Source organism: Echinops telfairi, unplaced genomic scaffold, assembly GCF_000313985.2.
Source record: "Echinops telfairi isolate 266 unplaced genomic scaffold, ASM31398v2 ScPeMD7_70;HRSCAF=299, whole genome shotgun sequence".
In the NCBI taxonomy this organism is placed as follows: Eukaryota; Metazoa; Chordata; class Mammalia; order Afrosoricida; family Tenrecidae; genus Echinops; species Echinops telfairi.
Window position 1 is genome coordinate 66,887,606 of NW_022103968.1, and position 19,603 is coordinate 66,907,208.

Genomic DNA, 19,603 nt, shown 5'->3' on the forward strand with positions numbered 1-19,603 from the left:
ACAAGGAGGCACCATTAGGCCTGATGACAGATTAATACCTCCTTACACTTTCATATACCTTACCATACAGTTCTTGAGGTATTTTCTAAAATCAAGTGGGATATACTCAAGGTTGTATTTGACTCTTGTGAACTTGTTTTTGTTTTCTTCACCCTCCACCTAGACGTCTGAGCAAGTGATGGTCCTTCCACAGTGAGCCCCTGATCTTGTTTTGGCTGATGATATTGAGCTTCTCCATCATCTCTTCTCACAAACGCAGTTACTTTGATACGCACATATAGTCACTGTTCATGTTGTTGAAGAACAAGGTTTGCAGTGAAGTAATTAGCCTTGCATAATTCTATCATGCTGTCTCCAGCTATGTTGCTGTCACTAAGGTCATATTTTCCAACAACAGATCCTTCCTCTTTGATTCCTTCTTTATATCCCCGTTGTCAATAATTGTTAATGTATCATGATTGAATATTTGGCCAATTTCAGACTGAAGAATTTAGTAGGATGTCTTCATCACTATCTTTATTGATTGGTATGTAAATATGAATTACAGATATATTAACTGGACTTCCTTGTAGGCCTATAGTTACTATCCTGTTACAGACAACATTATCCTCTCATTTTCTGTTGAGTGTTGGCATTATCCATTAGAAAAATGCACATAAAACTAAAGTGAGATATCTCACCCCAGCTTTAATATCAAAGTTCATAAAACCAGGAAACCACAAATTTTGAAACACACATAGACTGATGATGGGGTTATAAAATGTGTAACCACTATGGAAAAAGTATGGCGCGTCCTTAAAATGGAAATAGAAATACCATATGATCCAGCAGCCCCACTAGTAGGTCAGAGAAATAATAGCCATGACAAAAATAGATACATGCATACACATGCTCATGGCATCCCTATTTACAATCAGAAAAATATGGAACCAGCCTAAATGCCCATCAATGAAAGAATGGGTGTTAAACTATCATACATACATGCAGTGGAATAGGGCACAAAGTTTAAAAATAATGATTATTCCATGAAGCACCTCATAATTTGGATGAACTTGGAGGGTGTGATTCTGAGTGTAATTAGTTAAAAGGACAAATACTGTATGAGACCGCTATTGTAAAAAGTGAAGAAAAGATTTTCACACACAGTAAACCTGTTTCCTGCCATTGGCCATTTGAATATTTATAACATCATTGTGGACCATACTGGTCAAATATTTAATTAACTCATCTTTAATATTGTGGTAGTTACATAATTTCGTCTCAACTTGAAGATATGAAAGTTTAGGGGTGGAGTCTAACCTGTCAGTCATGTCACAGCCTGGTGTTGCCTCCTTGTGGGTGTGACCGTCTCTTAAGGAGGGTTCTCTCTCTCTGCCTTCACCTTCCTGGTGATGAGCCCCACTGAGACCTGCATGCGCCCTGTGATGCGGCCACCACTATTGAATCCACAAGACTGCACCCACTGGCCTGTAATAGCCCTGCATTCTGCATCATTGCATGTGGCTGCATGATTCTGCAGAGTGGTTTATGGATTAGTATCAGACTAATGGACTTGATCTGGACTGAGCTGAGATGTTTGCTTGATATATAATTACTTCTTGATATAAAACTTTCTCACACATATGAGTGTCACTGAATTTGTTTCTCTAGTCAACTCAGCCTAACACAAATATGATGGCTGGAACAGCTTGTCTTTGGTCAGGGGTGTGACATTAGCTGGTATTGATGATTTCACATACTGCCACTTTTAGTTCTCTAGAGAAAGCCAATGATACGTTTATGTGTGTGTGTATATATAGAAAGAGATTTATATCAAGAAATCATTTACACAGTTGTAGAAGTCCAGTCCCGTTCAAGCCAGTCTTCTCCTGGCTCCTGTCGTTTTATGAAAACTGATCAACAGGAAGCAGGATGATAAAGCACAGGGACCACACGCTGGTGGATGCAAAGGTAAGCCAGTCTGGTTGGCCGAATGAATCAAAGGTCAGCAGTCCTCTAACAGCTCCTGGGATCAGTAGGTGACAAAGCAGATCAACAAGCTCCAGCAGAAGGCAAATGGCCAAAGAGAGCTTGACGATGCTTAGGATCTCTCTCCTATACAAAAGGCCACACTCCCAAGGAGGTTTCATCAAGCTCCACCCCTGCCTTCACCCTGGAGTGTCTCGTTGACCTGAACCCTAACCATCCCAGACTTGTCAACTGATCAAGTCGTGTCAGCTTGTCAAGCACCCATGCACAATTTTTTAACCATAATCTGCAAACAAAAACAATGGTAAAATCATACTTGCGCCTAACCTGTGACATTTATATGTATACAATGGAAAACAAATTAACCCCATTTTATAAGTGAACAAAAATATTTGATATGTACTTGCAAATAGAAATTATAGAAATTACAGGCTCATTTCTACAGCTGGTCAAGTGCACATGGCTGGTATTTAGAGCTACTTTTGTCAACTACCCATTCTGTATTTCTTTTGTGAGTAGAAGTCCATGTAGCTGCATAACCTTTATTCCTGCCATCGAGGCCACTTTGTTCATGTACCCACTGGGCAAGGACAAGAGGGGCTGAGGAAAGAGGATGACTCATCTCCACAAAATGTGTCATCCTATCCATTTGATTGTTAAAGTCCTGCTCTGTAGAGGTGACCCTTTAGTGAGCATTCATATGAGACACAAATATTTTCACCTTTTTTGGCCCATTCAGAAAGACCAGAACTAGATGGTGTCCAGCTACCACTCCCACATGTTCTCGAAAACATCACATTAGAAGGTCCTGAATAGAGTGAACAAAATATATGGACTCCAACTCAAAATCATAAAAAGTCCCACACTGACTGAACCCCCAAGACTTACTCACTCTTCAGGCTTGGAACCGAACTCACCACCATTCCGTACTTATTATCCAACCAATAGACAAGTCTAAAAGTTGAACAATAACTTACCGAGACACCCACTTGTTAGAACCATTAATCATTCAAGATTAAAAGGGCCGCATTTTTACAAGGTCAAAGTTCAGAAGGCAGAAAGGGTTAGGGAAGGAGGAGGAATAGAAAAAGGAAAGACAAGGAGAACGTGGAAAGAAGGATGTTACATTGTGGGGATTGCAATCAATGACATGAAACAAAATGTAGTATGAATTGTTAAATAGAAAGATGATTTTGTCTGCAAACCTTCACCCGGTCCATAGTTTTCAGAGGTACCTCTGGGTGGATTTGAGCCTCTTACTTATCAGTTAGCCATTTCCTTGTTAGCCATGTAAACCACCTAAGGACTTCCCTAATTAGATATCATAATTAAATTCTTAATACTTAAAATCCCTGAGCCGCTTTCTTGATGTTTTGGAACAACCTCGGCATTATGTGGCAAGTAGCCCCCATGTAACCACCATGCCACCAGAGCTCCTACATTATGCGAGAGCCTCAGTCTGTGTCACTGGAGGAGAGGGACGAGTGCTGATCAATTACTTATCATGTGCTAGATGAGAGGCGATAACAGTATGTAACAGTCCCTCTCTTACCTCGTGAATCATGTATGTGAAGGAGGTCGTCTTTCCTGGTGAGTCATATGTGTGTGAAGGAGGTCGTCTTACCCAGGGAATCATATGTATGTGAAGGAGGTTGTCTTGCGTGGAGCCACAATCAAGGTTCATGGAAGGAGCAAGTCCAGAGATCAAACAGCACATTGTTTGGGTACATCTGCTGCATAAGAAACCTTTAAGGTTTTGAAAAGCAAAGATATTACTTTGAGGACTAAGGTGTGCCTGACCCAAGCCAGGGTATTTTCATTTGCCTCATAAGCATGTGAAATTTGTACGTTGAGTAAAGAAGACCAAAGAAAAATTAGTGCATCTGAATTGTGATTCTGAAGAATATTGATGGTACCATAGACAGCTAAAAGGACAAATAACTGTGTCTTGCATGTACAGCCAGAATACGCCTGAAAGGCAAGGATGGTGAGACTTCATCTCATGTACTTCGAAAATGTCAGGAAAGTTCAGTCCCCGGAGAAGGGCATCATGGTTGGTAAAGCAGAGGAGCAGCTAAACAGAGGAAGCCCTCAGCTAGATGGATTGACACAGTTGTGAAGATGGGACAGGACCAGGCAATGTTTCCTTCGGTTGTGCACAGAGACACGATGGGTCAGAACTGACTCAATGGCCCCTAACAAAACGCCCTTTGACTAACCTGGCGTTCGATCAGCCTCACAACTAGTTTTGCATTTGATTTTGAAATGATTTTAGACTTAAAGGGACGTTCCAAAAATTGAAGTTTCTCTATCCCCTTTAGCCAGCTTCACCCTATGTTAATGATTGGCATAGTAACCCAAACCAAGAACTTAGCATTCACATAATAACAATAACTATACTACAGACCTAAATCATACGTCACCATTTTACCTTTAACTATCTGGTCCAAGTGTATTCCAGGATCTCAAGTTGTGTTCCGTTGGCACGTCTCCTTGGGCTGATCCAGTCCGTGACAGTTTGGCACTCTCTCCATATAGTCCATGACCTCAACACTTAAAAAAACACCACAAAAACTTTTTTACTGTGCATTAAGTGGAGGTTTACAGAGCCCATCATCCATGTTACATTCAACAGTTTATAACTTTATCTCAATTTACCCTTTGCAATCCCCTCAATGGACTGTATACTTCTGAAAAGTACCCATCAGTCATTTTATAGACTGCCCTCTGTTTAATCTCATGATTTAATTGAAGTTATATGTTGGGTAGGAATACCACAAAACAGGGCATCCTCAGTGCATCATATTAGGGAGGAACAGAATATCAATATGTCTTATTAATGATGTTAATGTTGATCAATGGGTTAAAGTGACATCTATCCATCTTCTCCACTGCAGTGGCACTATTTTTTTTCCCTTTTGAAAATATTCTGTTGGAAGATACTTTCAGATGCTGCAAATGTCCTGCTTCTCTTTGAGCTCGTCTACTTATTTTAATATGCATGTCTCATGCCATCATTTAAGATAAGTATTATTTTCTGAGTAGATGAGGGAACAAACTCAGGAAGACTTCTTAACCTGTACCATGTCACACATGCATCCCAGCCTTTCATACTCTTAACGTCCCTTTTTCATTGCATCATATATAAGCATAAGTGTTATTAGAAATAATCTGCCAACAGAGGGAAAAAACTGGAAACAGAACTATTTAGAAGATAAAAATGAATTTTAAGGAATATCATATACTAGAAGGGAATCAACGCTTGAGGGCACTGCAGTGGCTTCTCCCGGCACACTGAGAAATCTAGATTCGGTACTTACAAGGAATCTAGGGAAACTGACGAAAGGACTTTACGTAACTGCAGAAGTGGATTCAAATAGAATATACCTTAGCTATTCTGTAGAGATTTATGCTTTGTTTGGGAAAAGTTTGCTTCTACTTTGAATTGTCATTTTTCAAAGATTTAATTTGAGAAAAAATATTTATTTAATTAGATTACATAACTACCATTACAAAATAGCTTATATCCTCCCATACTATCTTAAAGAATGACACATTTTTAAGGAACATTCAGTATACACATCCCTTCTACTCCCAAGATAATAAAAAGAGTACGTTTTTGGTGTTTACCTCTTATTTTCATTAAGTGTCCGCTGAACTTAATCATAAGCACAAATTGTATAGTAGTATGATGTAGATGAGGTTGGGGGAGTATGTATGCTATTTCAATCAAACGTGCATGTTCAGTTGACAGTTTGAATACATTATGGCTTTTCTTTTCCCAGTCCTTTTAGGTGTTGCTAGTCATTGCTAATAATCAGTCTCCAAGAAGTGAAGGGATTTCATTTCTCATCTTATCAGAGTTCAGACTTAGTTCTTTTCTAAAATAAGTCATTCAAAATGAAATTGTCAGCATATTTTAAAGGTCAGTAGTATTGTCCTGCCAAAAGTGCCTTTTTTCCTTATTTCAGAATCTAGAGTGCTTTGGAAATAATGTTAGGAATATTATAAGCTTCGCTTCATGTATCCTCTGAAATTTCTTAAATATTTAGTTGAACAAATAACATACAAAAAATTTACTATAGATTGTCTAACCTTTTAAAATGTCGTGGTTTCTTCCATGAAATAATCTCTCTTTTTTTATTAAAAATTTTTAAATTATTATTTTTAAAATAATTTTCTTGGGGGCTCATACAACTCCCCCGAAATAATCTTTAATAAACTTTTCATGGCCAAGTTAATTTTTTTGCTTTGAATTTGTGTTGATACTATGTGTTTTGTGAAATCAAAGGTAATTTTGTTTTAAGTAATAATGGATTTTCTTTCAATTATGTGGGCCACATATGCACGAAGTAGTGGAGTGAAGCCCATATTTTCATATTCATGCTGTTATGCAGGCCCTACCAGGCATGCACTGCAAGTGGGAGAGCAGCTTCTAGAGCAGCGGTTCTCAGCCTGTGGGTGCCAACCCCTTTAGGGGTCGAGTGACCCTTTCACAGGGGTCGCCCGATTCATAACAGTAGCAAAATTACAGTTATGAAGTAGCAACAAAAATAATGTTATGGTTCGGGGGGTCACCACCACATGAGGAACTGTATTAAAGGGTCGCAGCATTAGGAAGGTTGAGAACCACTGTTCTAGAGAAACCTGATAGGCTGAAAATGTTGGTTGGTGATATATGTCCTATGTGGGGAATTATAAGGATTGAATCTTGAACCTTGGTACCTGAAATGTTCTTAAAAGCAAACAATAGTTTAGCTTAATTAGTGAAAAATTTCTGCCTTGAGCATCACGCTCTTTTAAGAATTGTCTATATAGGAGCAAATTGACAACAGCAACTTGAAAGGTTAGATAGGAACCTTAGAAGACAGTGAGTTTATGTTAACGGAGGAGAGCAACCGGGAACAACTGTGGGAGTGAAAATGGTTGTACAACTTGAAGTATATAATCAGTGTTACTATATTGTGTGTGTAGAAAATGGTGAATTTGTGTCTCTTTTTCTGTGTGTATTGTCAACAACAAAACAAATATATATTGACGACCAAGTCAGGATGTAGTATAGCACTGATGAAACATATAACTTTCTTCTAATTTTTTAATGCTTCCCCCCACCGCCACCCCCACTATCATGACCCCAATTCTACCTTACAAATCTGGCTAGACCACAGCATGTACACAAATACAGATCAGAGCTGGTAACACAGGGAATCCAGGACAGATAAGCCCCTCAGGGCCCATAGTGAGAGTAGTGATACCAAGAGGGGAAGGGAAAGGTGGGGGTAGAAAGGGGAACCGATCACAATGATCTGCATATAACCCCCTCCCAGGGGGATGGACAACAGAAAAGTGAGTGAAGGGAGACATCGGTCAGTGTAAGACATGAAAAAAAAATTATAAATTATCAAGGGTTCATGAGGAAGGGAGAATGGGGGAGAGGGAGGGGAAATAATGCGGAGTTGATACCAAGGGCTTAGGTAGAAAGAAAATGTTTTGAAAATGATGATGGCAACATCCGTACAAATGTGCTTGACACAATGGATGGATGTATAGATTGTGATCAGAGATGTATGAGCTGCCAATAAAAATGATTTTTTTAAAAAGAAGTTACTTATTTATAGATTTCACACTTTAGATTTGTTAATTCTTAGAAAATAAAAGTTGAACCTTCTCTTTAAAAAATACATATATCTGTTCTAAAGTCGTGTTTTCTGTTGTTGTTTATTATAATGCTTTGTTACTTGTCGACTTTGCTTACCTGAATTTTTCTGTCCTGCATATTACACTTTATGTACTTAGTTAGACTGTCTTTCTGATGATGATTGTTTCTCTCTACATAAGTATTTGATGCTTTACACAGTGACAGAGTAAACTAGCAAGCCAATCTATGGAAAGTTTTAAGTGATCTAAAATAGTTGACAAAATTATTCTAAAAATCTTATCTTTAGCTCAAGAAAAAGAATCAACTCAGAACATTTATGATATAAGTTTTATAATCTGTGGGGTATGAAAAATAGCATCAGAGTTTTGAAAATTAATTCGTAATTTGAAAGCTTTGTACTGTATTTAAAGAAAACTAAGAAAGGTGACTTAACAAAATATGGAAATTCTCTAACGCTGCCATTAACATTGCGTTCAAATCAACTTTTGCTGAATGTAATTTTATTTATATATTTATTTATTTTGGGTGTAATTTGAATACAACAGAGAACTGCCAAAACTTCAAACCAGGTTCAGAAGAGGATGTGTAATGAGGAATCTCATTGCTGTAGTTAAATGGATCTTGGCTGAAAAGAGAGATTACCAGGATATTTACCTGTGTTTGATCGATTATGCAAATGCATCAACTTATGGATCATAACTAATTACAGATACTATGCAAATTAATGGGAATTTCTGAAAACTTAATTGTGCACATATGAAATATAGACAGATGTATCTTATCTATGAATACAGATGTACAGATGCAGTTGCTTGACAAGAACAGCACAATACTGTGAGGTTTAGAACTAGCAGAGAGTTCGATCAGGGTTGTAGCTTTTAACTCTGTTTATTTAATCTGCACGCTGAGCGAATATTCAGAAGCTGGACTCTGTGACGATGAATGTGGCATCAGGGTTTTAGGGAGACACATTAATCACCTGAAACATGCATACATCACAGCTGTGCTTCCTGAAAGCACAAAGTACCCGAAGCACTGACTTCATTATGCATTACCCCTCTGGGTTAGTCTGGGTAAACTAGGGAAACAAACCCACAGAAACTCTTACGTATATAAGAGAGACTCTTATATAAAGACTAAGTGTACATTAAGAAAGCTTCCCCACCCAGTGCTGTCCCAGCCCGTAAGTCCAACATTAGCCCATACGTCCGACACCGATCTACAAAGTTCTCCTCAGTCTCACAAAATACATGCAATGATGCCTACTGCAGGAGGAAAGCCGAATCAGTGTGCATGTAAGCATCTCAGCGCTGGCAGGGGTCTCCACATGGCTGCTCCAGCACCCAGGGCTGCATCGGGGTAGGTCCATGTGGCTTTTTCTCAGAGATGTCTTGCAGGAAGTGAGCCTTGCCAGCTGAAGCAGGGAACTGGCTAAGGCAGCTGCACCCTGGTCCGACCATCACAAAGCAAGAGACCCGAGAACTAGAAAAGCGAGGCTCACAAAGCCATTTACCTCTCCGCCCCTCAATTAATCCCATATGTGTTTATTGGCCAGGTTGCCACAAGAAACCTTAACTATTGCAACCTCCATATTAAAAAAAACAAAAATTCTTTCAACTGGTCCAAGAAGCAACATCATGAGAAACAGAAAAAATTGACATCATCACAGATAACATTTTAATTTGATCCACAGTCAACATCCATGAAAACAGCAGCCTAGAAATTACGCAACAGACTGCTTTGAGCAAATCTGCTGCAAATGACTTATTTAGAGTGTTAAAACGGAAATATATCTCTGAGGATTTAAGGGTGCATGACCCAAGTCTTGATTGCCTCAGATGTATGCAAATGATGGACAGTTAATAAGGAAGATCAAAGAATTGATGCTTTTGGATTATTGAATATCGGACAGCCAGAACAAGTAAATTTGTGTTGGAAGAAGTCCATCCAGAGTGCTCTTAGAAGCAAGGATGACATAATAGTAATTACCAATCCTTGGGAAGGACATCATACTTGGCAAAGAAGAAAGTCAGCAAAAAAGTAAAAAGCTTTCAGCAAGATGGATTGACATAATGGCTTAAACATACAACAGTTGTGAAGGGGGAGCAGAATTGGACTATGCTTCATTTTGCTGTACACAGGATCACTGTGCATTAAAACCAACTCGATGACGTCGAACAACAGTAATAGCAAAGTGTTCGCTTTTCTTTCTCTCGTTTCAGACCTTTGGCACTATAGCAACTGCATTATTTCCCGTTCCTGCACAGAGCCTTTCAAACAATAGAATCAAAATCTTAATCCCTGCCCCCACCCCATCAAAACTTACTGTTTTCCCCAGAGCATAAAACCCTAGACACTTCTTTTAAGCTGGCATAGTAAATCAAAAGTTGAATGACCCTTTAAATTACAGTGTACATGAGTTCAGCCATTCCCCAGTTGTTCCCTGCCTCCTTTTTTATGAATATATATATTTTGTTGTAAGTCTGATAACTCCCCACTATTCAGGAGTAGGATCTGAGGAACTGTCCTCCTGGCTTCTTGCTTAGTGCTTTGAACTAAAGCTACTCTTTTTAAAAAGGCAACATAATTGTGCCACCAACCTCTAAAATAATTAAATGTTTTTTCAATTGGAAAATTTTAAACTGGCAAGATATTTGCTGATCTGAAGGAATGGCTCATTTTTTAACGTATGATGATGGTTTTGTTGTTAAGCTTATTGAAGTCATTACCTTTCAGACTTAATAAAGCATTTATAGATGCCAAATAGGATCCAGAATTTGTTTTAGAATACTATGAAAGGCAAGGTGATTATTTACAAACTCACTGCCATGAAGTCCATTCCTTCTGCCATCAGAGCTGTTGTTACTCATGATGCCCCTGTGGGCTAGAGTGGAACTGCCTCTGTGAGTTCCCAAGACTGTAACTCTACGTGAAAGTAGACAGCCTCATTTTTCTCCCACACAGTGGCTGATGGTTTCACACTACTGATCTTGTGGTTAGTCACCCAACACATAGCCACTAGCCTTTAGGACTTCGTAGAGTGTGTATAATATAAATGAAATAAGATTGGTCATACATTTATAATTATTACAACTTAACAATGGTTTCTGGGAAATCATTATGTTATTCTATTTTCTTTGTATATGGTTAATTTTTAAAGTACTTGATAAGTGTTAGAGCTTAGAGCTTATACTTTTGATTATAGAACCTGGATCTTTTTATTATAGAAGCTGAATGTTTAACTTAATAAAGCTTTTGCATTCTATACTGATTATGAGAAATTTTTTCTCCTTTCTGTTAATAGACTGAAGACATTAAAGAGATAGCAAAAAAGACACAAGCCTTGGCAAAGGTGAATTCAAAGAGACCAAGAATTGTGATATTCACCCAAGGAAAAGAAGACACAATAATGGCTACAGGTACATGTGAGAGCTATGTGAGAGTCCCAGTATTTATCATTTATAACAAAATTCTAAATTCTTTTATAATGTCTACTAAACAAAATATTTTTTGTATTTTAGTAAATACACTTCTATCTCAGCAGAAATAATTTCTTATTTTTAGGTTCATTTATTAAAATTGAATTGAGTGAAAGAATCCTGATTATTTTTATTTGCTTTCATATTTTAGATTTTCAGTCTAAAAACATCCTTTCTGGAAAAAATGCATTTTACTTATTAAATAACTGTGTAATGAGGTAAATTTATCCAGTTATGAACAAGTAAATTTATTTCTGGAACAAATAAAATCCAGAAATAAACTGCATCCTCATTTTTTTTTTTTTTTTTGGTGAAGAAGAAAATCTACTCGCACTTTTTCTCATTGAGGTATTTCTCATCAAATACAATAGAAATTTCATCTAATAAACATTTATTTAAATGATAAATATTATCAATAATACTACCTGCTACTTAAACTAAAATATGTCTTCTAGTTTTGTCTGCACTGCTCAGATTAAATTCAGTTATGTAATTATTAATTATTGCAAACAATAATTAATTAAGTTTCTCTAGTTGTCTGTTGAACATTGAAATATAACGATATAACTAGCAAGTCTAATTTTTAAATGTAAGGTAAGGTGTAATTATAATTATTAGTTTATATTATCTAGGATATATTATCCCAGAAACTATAATCAGCTAAGAGTAAAGAAAGGTGGGATAGTGAATATAACATAAAATTTTATTGAATTAAATATATAAACCTGAAAAAGAGTGGGGTTTTTTAAAAGATTTTTGTTGTTGTTGTTGTTATTGTTGTTAAAAGGTCAATATATAGTCACTTAGCGATCTCCTCAGAGCTCCGGGCGTAAGCCACCTAGTAGTCGGCCATCTTCCTCCTGAAGAAGATTTTTAAAAGAAATTATTGCCACAATTGTAGTAGAAGAGACCCTAGAAATAGTTTAATCCAAATTTTTAGAATAGTTAAATACAAATTCAGAAATTTTCTTCAAGAAATATTTGTTTCAGAGATTCTTTTCTTAATTTAATTATCAGATTGTCCACTGCTGTAGAAATAAAATTGATGTTTGTATATTGATCTTATGTCCTGCAAACTTGCTTGACTTGTGCATATTTAGGACTTGAACTTACCTTTGGGGGAACACAAATCAACCTTTAGCAGTGATTAATAAATGATTTTATTTAAATATATACATATTTGTTTCAAAATAACTCAATGTGTGGTATATGATGAAGTAAGGATATAGGTGAAATGACATATATGTGTTAAGTTTTAAAGGTGAATGACTGATATGTGTGGGGTTATTATTCCATTATCCATTTGTGTATATGTTGGAAATTTTCCAGAATTGAAAGTTTTAACAAAAGATAAGTCAAAGATAATCTTTAAGGCAAACTTAAGATATAGTGACTTTTCCAAAATACATTGATATCCATGCTAAGCTTTGAAATCTACTATGGATTTAAAGAAAGAGATCAGTTTAGGGAAAGAAGATCATATGAGAAAAGGCACTAGATTACTATATAGTGTTTTATTGTTAAGGCAGGAAAACCCATGTTGTTTATTTGTATAAAGCAGAAAAAATATAAACAATGAGAGAACATCCCAGAGTTAATTATCCAAACTATCTGAATTGCTGTCTTACTATCTATTATGTGGCCTAGTACTATCTTAACAATGGATACTGGAAAAGTAAAGAACTGAGAGACCTTTTTTTCCCCAGACTTTTGATCTTACAGGAACTGTAGGACTGCCTTCAGATTCAGAAAGCTATTTAGTTGCTTTTTATAGAGACATTTATTTTAAGGCTCTTTGTATTCCAGACATACATATTGTACAAGTCATGTTTATTGTGAATGTGCATCATTTGAAACTTTAAAAATTAGCTCCCCCGTTGTGTGACTGACTTTCTTAGTCATGTTATTCTTTGAAACAGTGTTATTAAACCGATTAAACCATTCTACGGAATATTACAAGCAGAACTTATCTGAAGAAAGATATAGGCTAGTCTTTACTGTTTGTACTATATGAAAATGAACTTAAATTAGAAGATGTACTATATTTGCAATGCATAATAAATACAAGATGGTTAGAGAATCTGTTCAGTAGTGTCAGTTACAAAAGCAAACATGATAAATGTTAATGCAATTTTCAGCCCTGGGATAAGCTATTCAGTGCACAAGTGTAGCTGAATCTCTTTGCTATGTTGTTATTCATGGCAGCCAAATAAATGTCAATAATAAAAGAGAATGAAAGATTTTCATTTCCCAGAGGCAGTCCTCTAATACGGCTTGATCTTTCATTTCATTTGTAATTCGTTCTCATGTCAGGATGCAATCATTTGCCAGGCTCTGGGTGTCATGTTAAGTCATTTAATAATGATTAAGAACATAAAAATGCTTGGCCTGTGGGGCAATTCATAGAAGAGATACCAATTTGTTATTGTTTTCTCTTTTTCTCTTGAATATGGATCAGCTTTTTTCCACCTTCTAGCATTAAAATACTAATGTAAGATGGGGATGGAAAGGGTCCTTTAATTTGACATAAGTGACATTCCAAAATGACACAAAGCTGTGCTGGCACACTTAGTGAAACACTAATTGGGAATCATTGTGCCTTAAACCGCTTACTGTAGAGTCATTTTTAAATGATCACTACTCCGTTTTCCACATTTATCAATAATGTAACAAAATCTGTTTCCATGGAGTTTTATTCTAGAGTCTGTGTCTCCTTTTTTTAAGATATGGCATCTGTAAACCAGGACCCTGGTGGCTTATCGGATTACATGCCAGCTACTCCGTGGGAGGAAAATGAGGCTGTCTGCCCCTGTGAGGACTTACAGTCTCAGACACCTACAGGGCAGTTCTACTCTGCCCTTTACGGTTGCTGTGAGTCGGAATCGACCCAGCGGCATTGAGTTTGGTTTGGTTTGGTTATCTTTAAACAGGGAGCGACTGGATAGGGCAAAGGGGTAAGTGCTCAGCTGTTACTCAAAAGGTTGGAAGTCCGAATCTACCTAGATGAGAGACACCGATGAAGAAAGGTATGGCAATCTAATTCTGAAAAATCAGCCATTGAAAACCTATGGTTTTTCAGATTGTTGAACAGATTTTCTATCCATCTTGTATTCTCATGCATGGAAAATAGAGTGCATCCTCTAATTTTAAAGTTCATTTTCATATGGTACAAACAGCAATGACTAGCCTATATTTTTCTTCAAATAAGTTCTGCTTGCATCATTCTTTAAGGGCTTGCTGGCTAATTAAGTTACAGCATTTGTAGTTCAGGAGGATGAGGGGAGCTAAACACTGAAAAGTAATGAAAGCCAGGGACTGAGTTAGAGAACAGAAAAGATTGGTATCTTTGCTCCTCTGAACACATGCTTAATGAACCTGTTTAGCAGCCCAGCTCTACACTGACACACGTGTGGTCTCCATGAGTTCAGAATTGACTTCACATAAGCGGATTTGCTTCCTTGTGTGTTTGTTTTTTTAATCTAGAAATCACTTTCTCTTCATGTGTAAGGAATCTTTTAATTTAAATTGACTGTAAATCTGAAGTCTTTTTCCATTCAGCTTGTGGGTCCCTGTCCAGTTCAGAGGTTCTGTACATTCTATTGTTTTTTCAGCGTGTGAACCAGTTGAGTTCCAGACGTTTTGAGGTACAAAGATGGGCACTGACGAGTAATGAAAGCAAGGGGCTGGGCTAAAGAGCAGAAAGTAGCATAGGAATCATGTCAGTGAAGTCTTTTCCAGACCTGAGTCCCGATCTTATCGACTTACTAGACAGAAGCTACTAATGACATTTTTTAAAAATGGTTTTATTGCAACATATCCACATATCATACAATTCAATAGTTCAGTCATATCAAGAAGATTTGTACAATAATGACCACAATCAATTTTAAAACATTTTTTTCTTTCTTGTACTCCTTGTTATTAGCTTCCCATTTTCCCACAACCTCCCTGCTATACCCTCAAAAAACCATTAATCCAGTTACTGTTTCTATAAATTCACCCATCCTGAATTTCATATACCAAAATACATACAAAAACAAAGAAACCAAAAAAATGAACAATAACAAAATAAAAAAGAGAAAAACGTCAATAAAAAAAAAGCAGAAAATATTAAAAGACTCACTCAAACAACTTTAAAATGGATCAAGACCAGACTTCAACCTGGGGTGCCACGCCTCAAGGGCCTCATGCTGGCATGAAGCAGTGAACTAAGAAAGGTCTGCAGGGGGCCCCCAGTCCCACTACATGGACCCCTTCCCCAGAAGAATGTACTACAGAGGACAGCTCTGAAGATACAGAGGGGCAGGGGGAGTGTCGGATCTGCCCAGACCACAGGGGAGTAACAGAGAGGGAGAGAAAAAGTGATAGGGGGAGGGGAAGAAGAGGAGGGGGAGGGAGAAAGAGAACTGCAACCAGGCCCACCAAGCCTTGAGGAGGACAGTCCTGCTCGGAGCAACCAATGCACAGAGAGGGGCTGGCCCCACCACGAGACACAACACCCCCTCACTGACTCACAGGGCTACAGGGGACAGCACTAGAGAGACAGAGTGGCAATTGTGCCCTGTCTGACCCCTCCCCGCCCACCAGAGCAGAACATGAAGGGAACGCAGGACAGCAAGGGGAGCAAAACAATGAATCCTGAAAATAGACCTCGGAATCAGTGGGCAGTCCGTGGGACTTCACCAGATCAGATTGGAAACCATTCCTGTAAATGGAAAACAATCCTATTTATAGGATTCGGCTTGTTTGGTTTTTTTCTTTTCCCTTTTTTTCTTTTTCTCATGTCTATCCTGAGGAGAAAACAATGGAGCCAACAGCTCTGGGGGAACATAGGAGAGGATGAGGTAGGAAAAAGGGAGGGTAGAGCCAACAAACACAGTAAGATAGTTAAGGTTTATTGTGCCAACCTGGCCAATAAACACATGTGGGATTAATTGAGGGGCAGAGAGATAAATGGCTCTGTGAGCCTCACCTTTCTAGTTCTTGGGTCTCTTGCTCTCTGATGGTCGGACCAGGGTGCAGCTGCCTTAGCCAGTTCCCTGCTTCAACTGACAAGGCTCACTTCCTGCAAGACATCCCCAGGAGAAGCCACCTGGACCTACCCCGATGCAGCCCTGGGTGCTGGAGCAGCCATGTGGAGACCCCTGCCAGCGCTGAGATGCTTACACGTTCACTGACTCAGCTTTCCTCCTGCAGTCGGCATCATTGTGTGTATTTTTGAGATTGAAAAGGAGTTTATAGATCGGTGTTGGACATATAGGCTAATGTTGGACTTATGGGCCTGGACAGCATTGGGTTAGGAAGCTTTCTTAATGTACACTTACTCTTTATATAAGACCCTCTCTTATATACATATGCGTTTCTGTGGATTTGTTTCTCTAATGTACCTAGACTAACACACCCAGGGACACGGAAACAATAAGAGACCTAAAATCGATGGCAAGGAGGGCGTAGAATGCCTAATAGGATTTGATCAAATGCAATGTAGCTGAGAGAAAACACTAAGAAAGAGTCTAATTGAGGTTGAACCTGATATTGAGACAGGAGGAAAGTAAAAAGAAGTACAGGAAAGAATTAGGGTGCAAAAGACATTTATAGAGGTATAAATATAGGCATGCATATGTAAATATATTAATATATAATGGTAGCAATATAGGCCTATGTACATATATTTTGATGTTAAGTATTAAGGTAGCAGACGGGCCTTGGGTCTCTACTCAAGTACTCCCTCAATGCAAGAACACTTTGTTCTGTGATACTTACCTTCCCAACATGATCGCTGAAGTCAAAATGGGTGCATACGCTAATGTGGTGAAGAAAGCTGATGGTGCCTGGTTATTAAAAGATATAGCATCTGGGGTCTTAAAAGCTTGAAGTTAAACAAGCGTCCATCTAGCATGGAAGTAACAGACCTGCCTGTGTGATCATGAGGGGATGACATGATAAGGTATCAGGCATCAGAAGACCCAAAAAAACAAATATATCCATGCAAATTATGGGGGTCAGAGTGGAGACCCAAAGTCCATCTATAGATAATTGGACATTCCATCGCCAAGGGGAACAAGGAAAGAAGGAGACAGACAGGGTGCAGCACAGCACCGATGGAACACACAACATTCTTCTAATTCTTTAACACTTCCTCCCCCGCACTATCATGACCTCAGCTCTACCTTAAAAATCCAGCTAGACCGGGGCATGTTCACTGGCACAGATAAGAGCTCTTGACTCACAGAATCCAGGGCAGATAAACCCCTCAAGAACCCCATGAGGGGTGCAAGGAGAAGGAGAAATGGGGAAATTGAAAATAATTTCTAATTTGTCTTGGGTCTATGAGGGTTGGAGGGTGGGAGAGGGAGTTGGGAAAAAGAGGACTGAAACCAAGGGCTCAAACAGAAAGAAAATATTTTGAAAATGATGATGGCAACATATATACAGATGTGCTTGATGCAATTGATGTATGGATTGTTATAAGAGCTGTAAGAGCCCCCCAATAGAATGATTTATTAAAATAAATAAAATAGGTCAAGAGGGGAGATCAAAGGATAAGGTTTTAAATTTTAACCTAGCTATGTCTTCCATAATCCACTTTCTGATACTGTTTACTTGATATCAGGGCTATTCACATCCCTGGTCTGTGTTCAGAAGGGATTCACCAGAGGCTGAATCTTTGTTTGAACCCTGCAGGGGTTTTAGACTTCTATCATCCATAGCCGTATGCAAACTGGGTATTCATAATTTAGCTCTGATACCATTCTCATCTTCGCATTTGGATCATATTATTTATAGTCCTTGGATCACGCAGGTTGGTGTGCTTATTCCATATGGACTTAGTTAATGCCTCACTTAGATGACTAATGAAATTTTAAATTGAGAAGTTATTAAATTAATGACTGAAGTGAAATTAAATGTGTAGAAATACATACATATACATATAGTGCTCTATAGAAAGTTTTAAAATGTTTTCTAATTTGCTGTACTAAATGGAAAAGGCAATATGAATTCATGATTTAAGTTGAAATAATTTATTCTCCCAACAGATCTTATAACATAATAAAGTAGGTCTAAATCTAAAGAAAACCAAAATCCTCACAACTGGATCAATAGGTAACATCACAATAAATGGTGAAAAGATTGAAGCTGTCAAGGATTTCATCTTCCTTGGATCTACTATTAATTCTCATGGAAGCAGCAGTCAAGAGATGAAAAGACATATTGCATTGGGTAAATGTGCTGCACAAGACCTTTTTAGAGTGTTGAAAAGCAAGTATGTTACTTGGAGGACCATTGTGCACTTGACCCAAGCCATGGTATCCTCATTGCCTCATCTGCATGTGAAAGTTGGACGTTGAATAAGGAGGACCAAAGAAGAATCCATATGTTTTAATTATGGCACTGGTGAAGAATATGGAAAATACCATAATTAAGAAAAGAACAATCAAATCTGCCCTGAAAGAAGAGCAGCCAGAATGCTCCTTAGAGGGAAGTGGGACTTCCTCTCATGTAATTTGGACACGTTGTCAGGAGAGACCATTCCCTGAAAAAGAACATCATATTTGGTAGAGAGACTGCAAAAAAGGGGAAAGCCCTCAACAAGATGAATTGGCTCAGTGGGTACAACAGTGGGCTCAGACATAAGAACAACTGAGGATGACCAAGGACCAGGTGGAGTTCTGTTCTGTTTTATTAGGGGCTCATACAACTCCTATCACAATCCATACACACATCAACTGTGTAAAGCACATTTGTACATTCATTGCTCTCATCATTCTCAAAACATTTGCTCTCCACCTAAGCCCCTGGCATCAGCTCCTCATTTTTCCCCTCCCTTCCCACTACCCCCTCCCTCATGAACCCATGGTAATTTATAAATTATTATTTTGTCATATCTTGCCCTTTTTGATGTCTCCCTCCACCCACTTTGTTGTCCATCCCCCAGGGAGGAGGTTATATGTAGATCCTTGTAATCGCTTCCCCCTTTCCAACCCACCCTCCCTCTGCCCTCTCAGTATGGCCACTCACACCACTGGTCCTGAAAGGATCATCCGCCCTGGATTCCCTGTGTTTTCAGTTCCTTTCTGTACCAGTGTCCATCCTCTGATCCAGCCAGACTTGTAAGGTAGAATTGGGAGATCAGAGGTTTTCAACTGAAAGACTGATCATAAATAAGAATCTTCTGGTGAGGTTTTTAAAAATGCACCTCTTCCTTCCTAAAAGCAACACACCCTCAATCGGATGTGTCCTCATGGGAAGTATTAGAATTTATACCCTCAAGATGTAGAACAATGCGTCGAGAGCATTGAGGGATGGAAAAAGATGTAGCATTAGCTGTTTGTTCAAAAATCTACCTTAGTGATCTAGAACTGCTATAGATAGTTTTAAGAAACATCCATTCTCTTACAATTTCAGAAGATTGAATTCTGCTCCAATTCTAGGCGAAGGCTTTCTTTCTGGGCTCTGAGGGCTACCACTCCTTGGAGATGACCATATGCCAGTCTTC

At 38.3% G+C, this 19,603-nt stretch overlaps 1 protein-coding gene across 1 annotated transcript in view; it reads left to right on the forward strand.

The window, feature by feature from the left end:
• The window catches only part of ADK (adenosine kinase), a 533,068-nt gene that overhangs the window by 398,627 nt on the left and 114,838 nt on the right, over positions 1–19,603 (forward strand). The window contains exon 9 of the mRNA XM_004701182.3: positions 10,932–11,046. Coding sequence (XP_004701239.1) covers positions 10,932–11,046 — 115 coding nt within the window. The remainder of the gene's footprint in view (positions 1–10,931; positions 11,047–19,603) is intronic.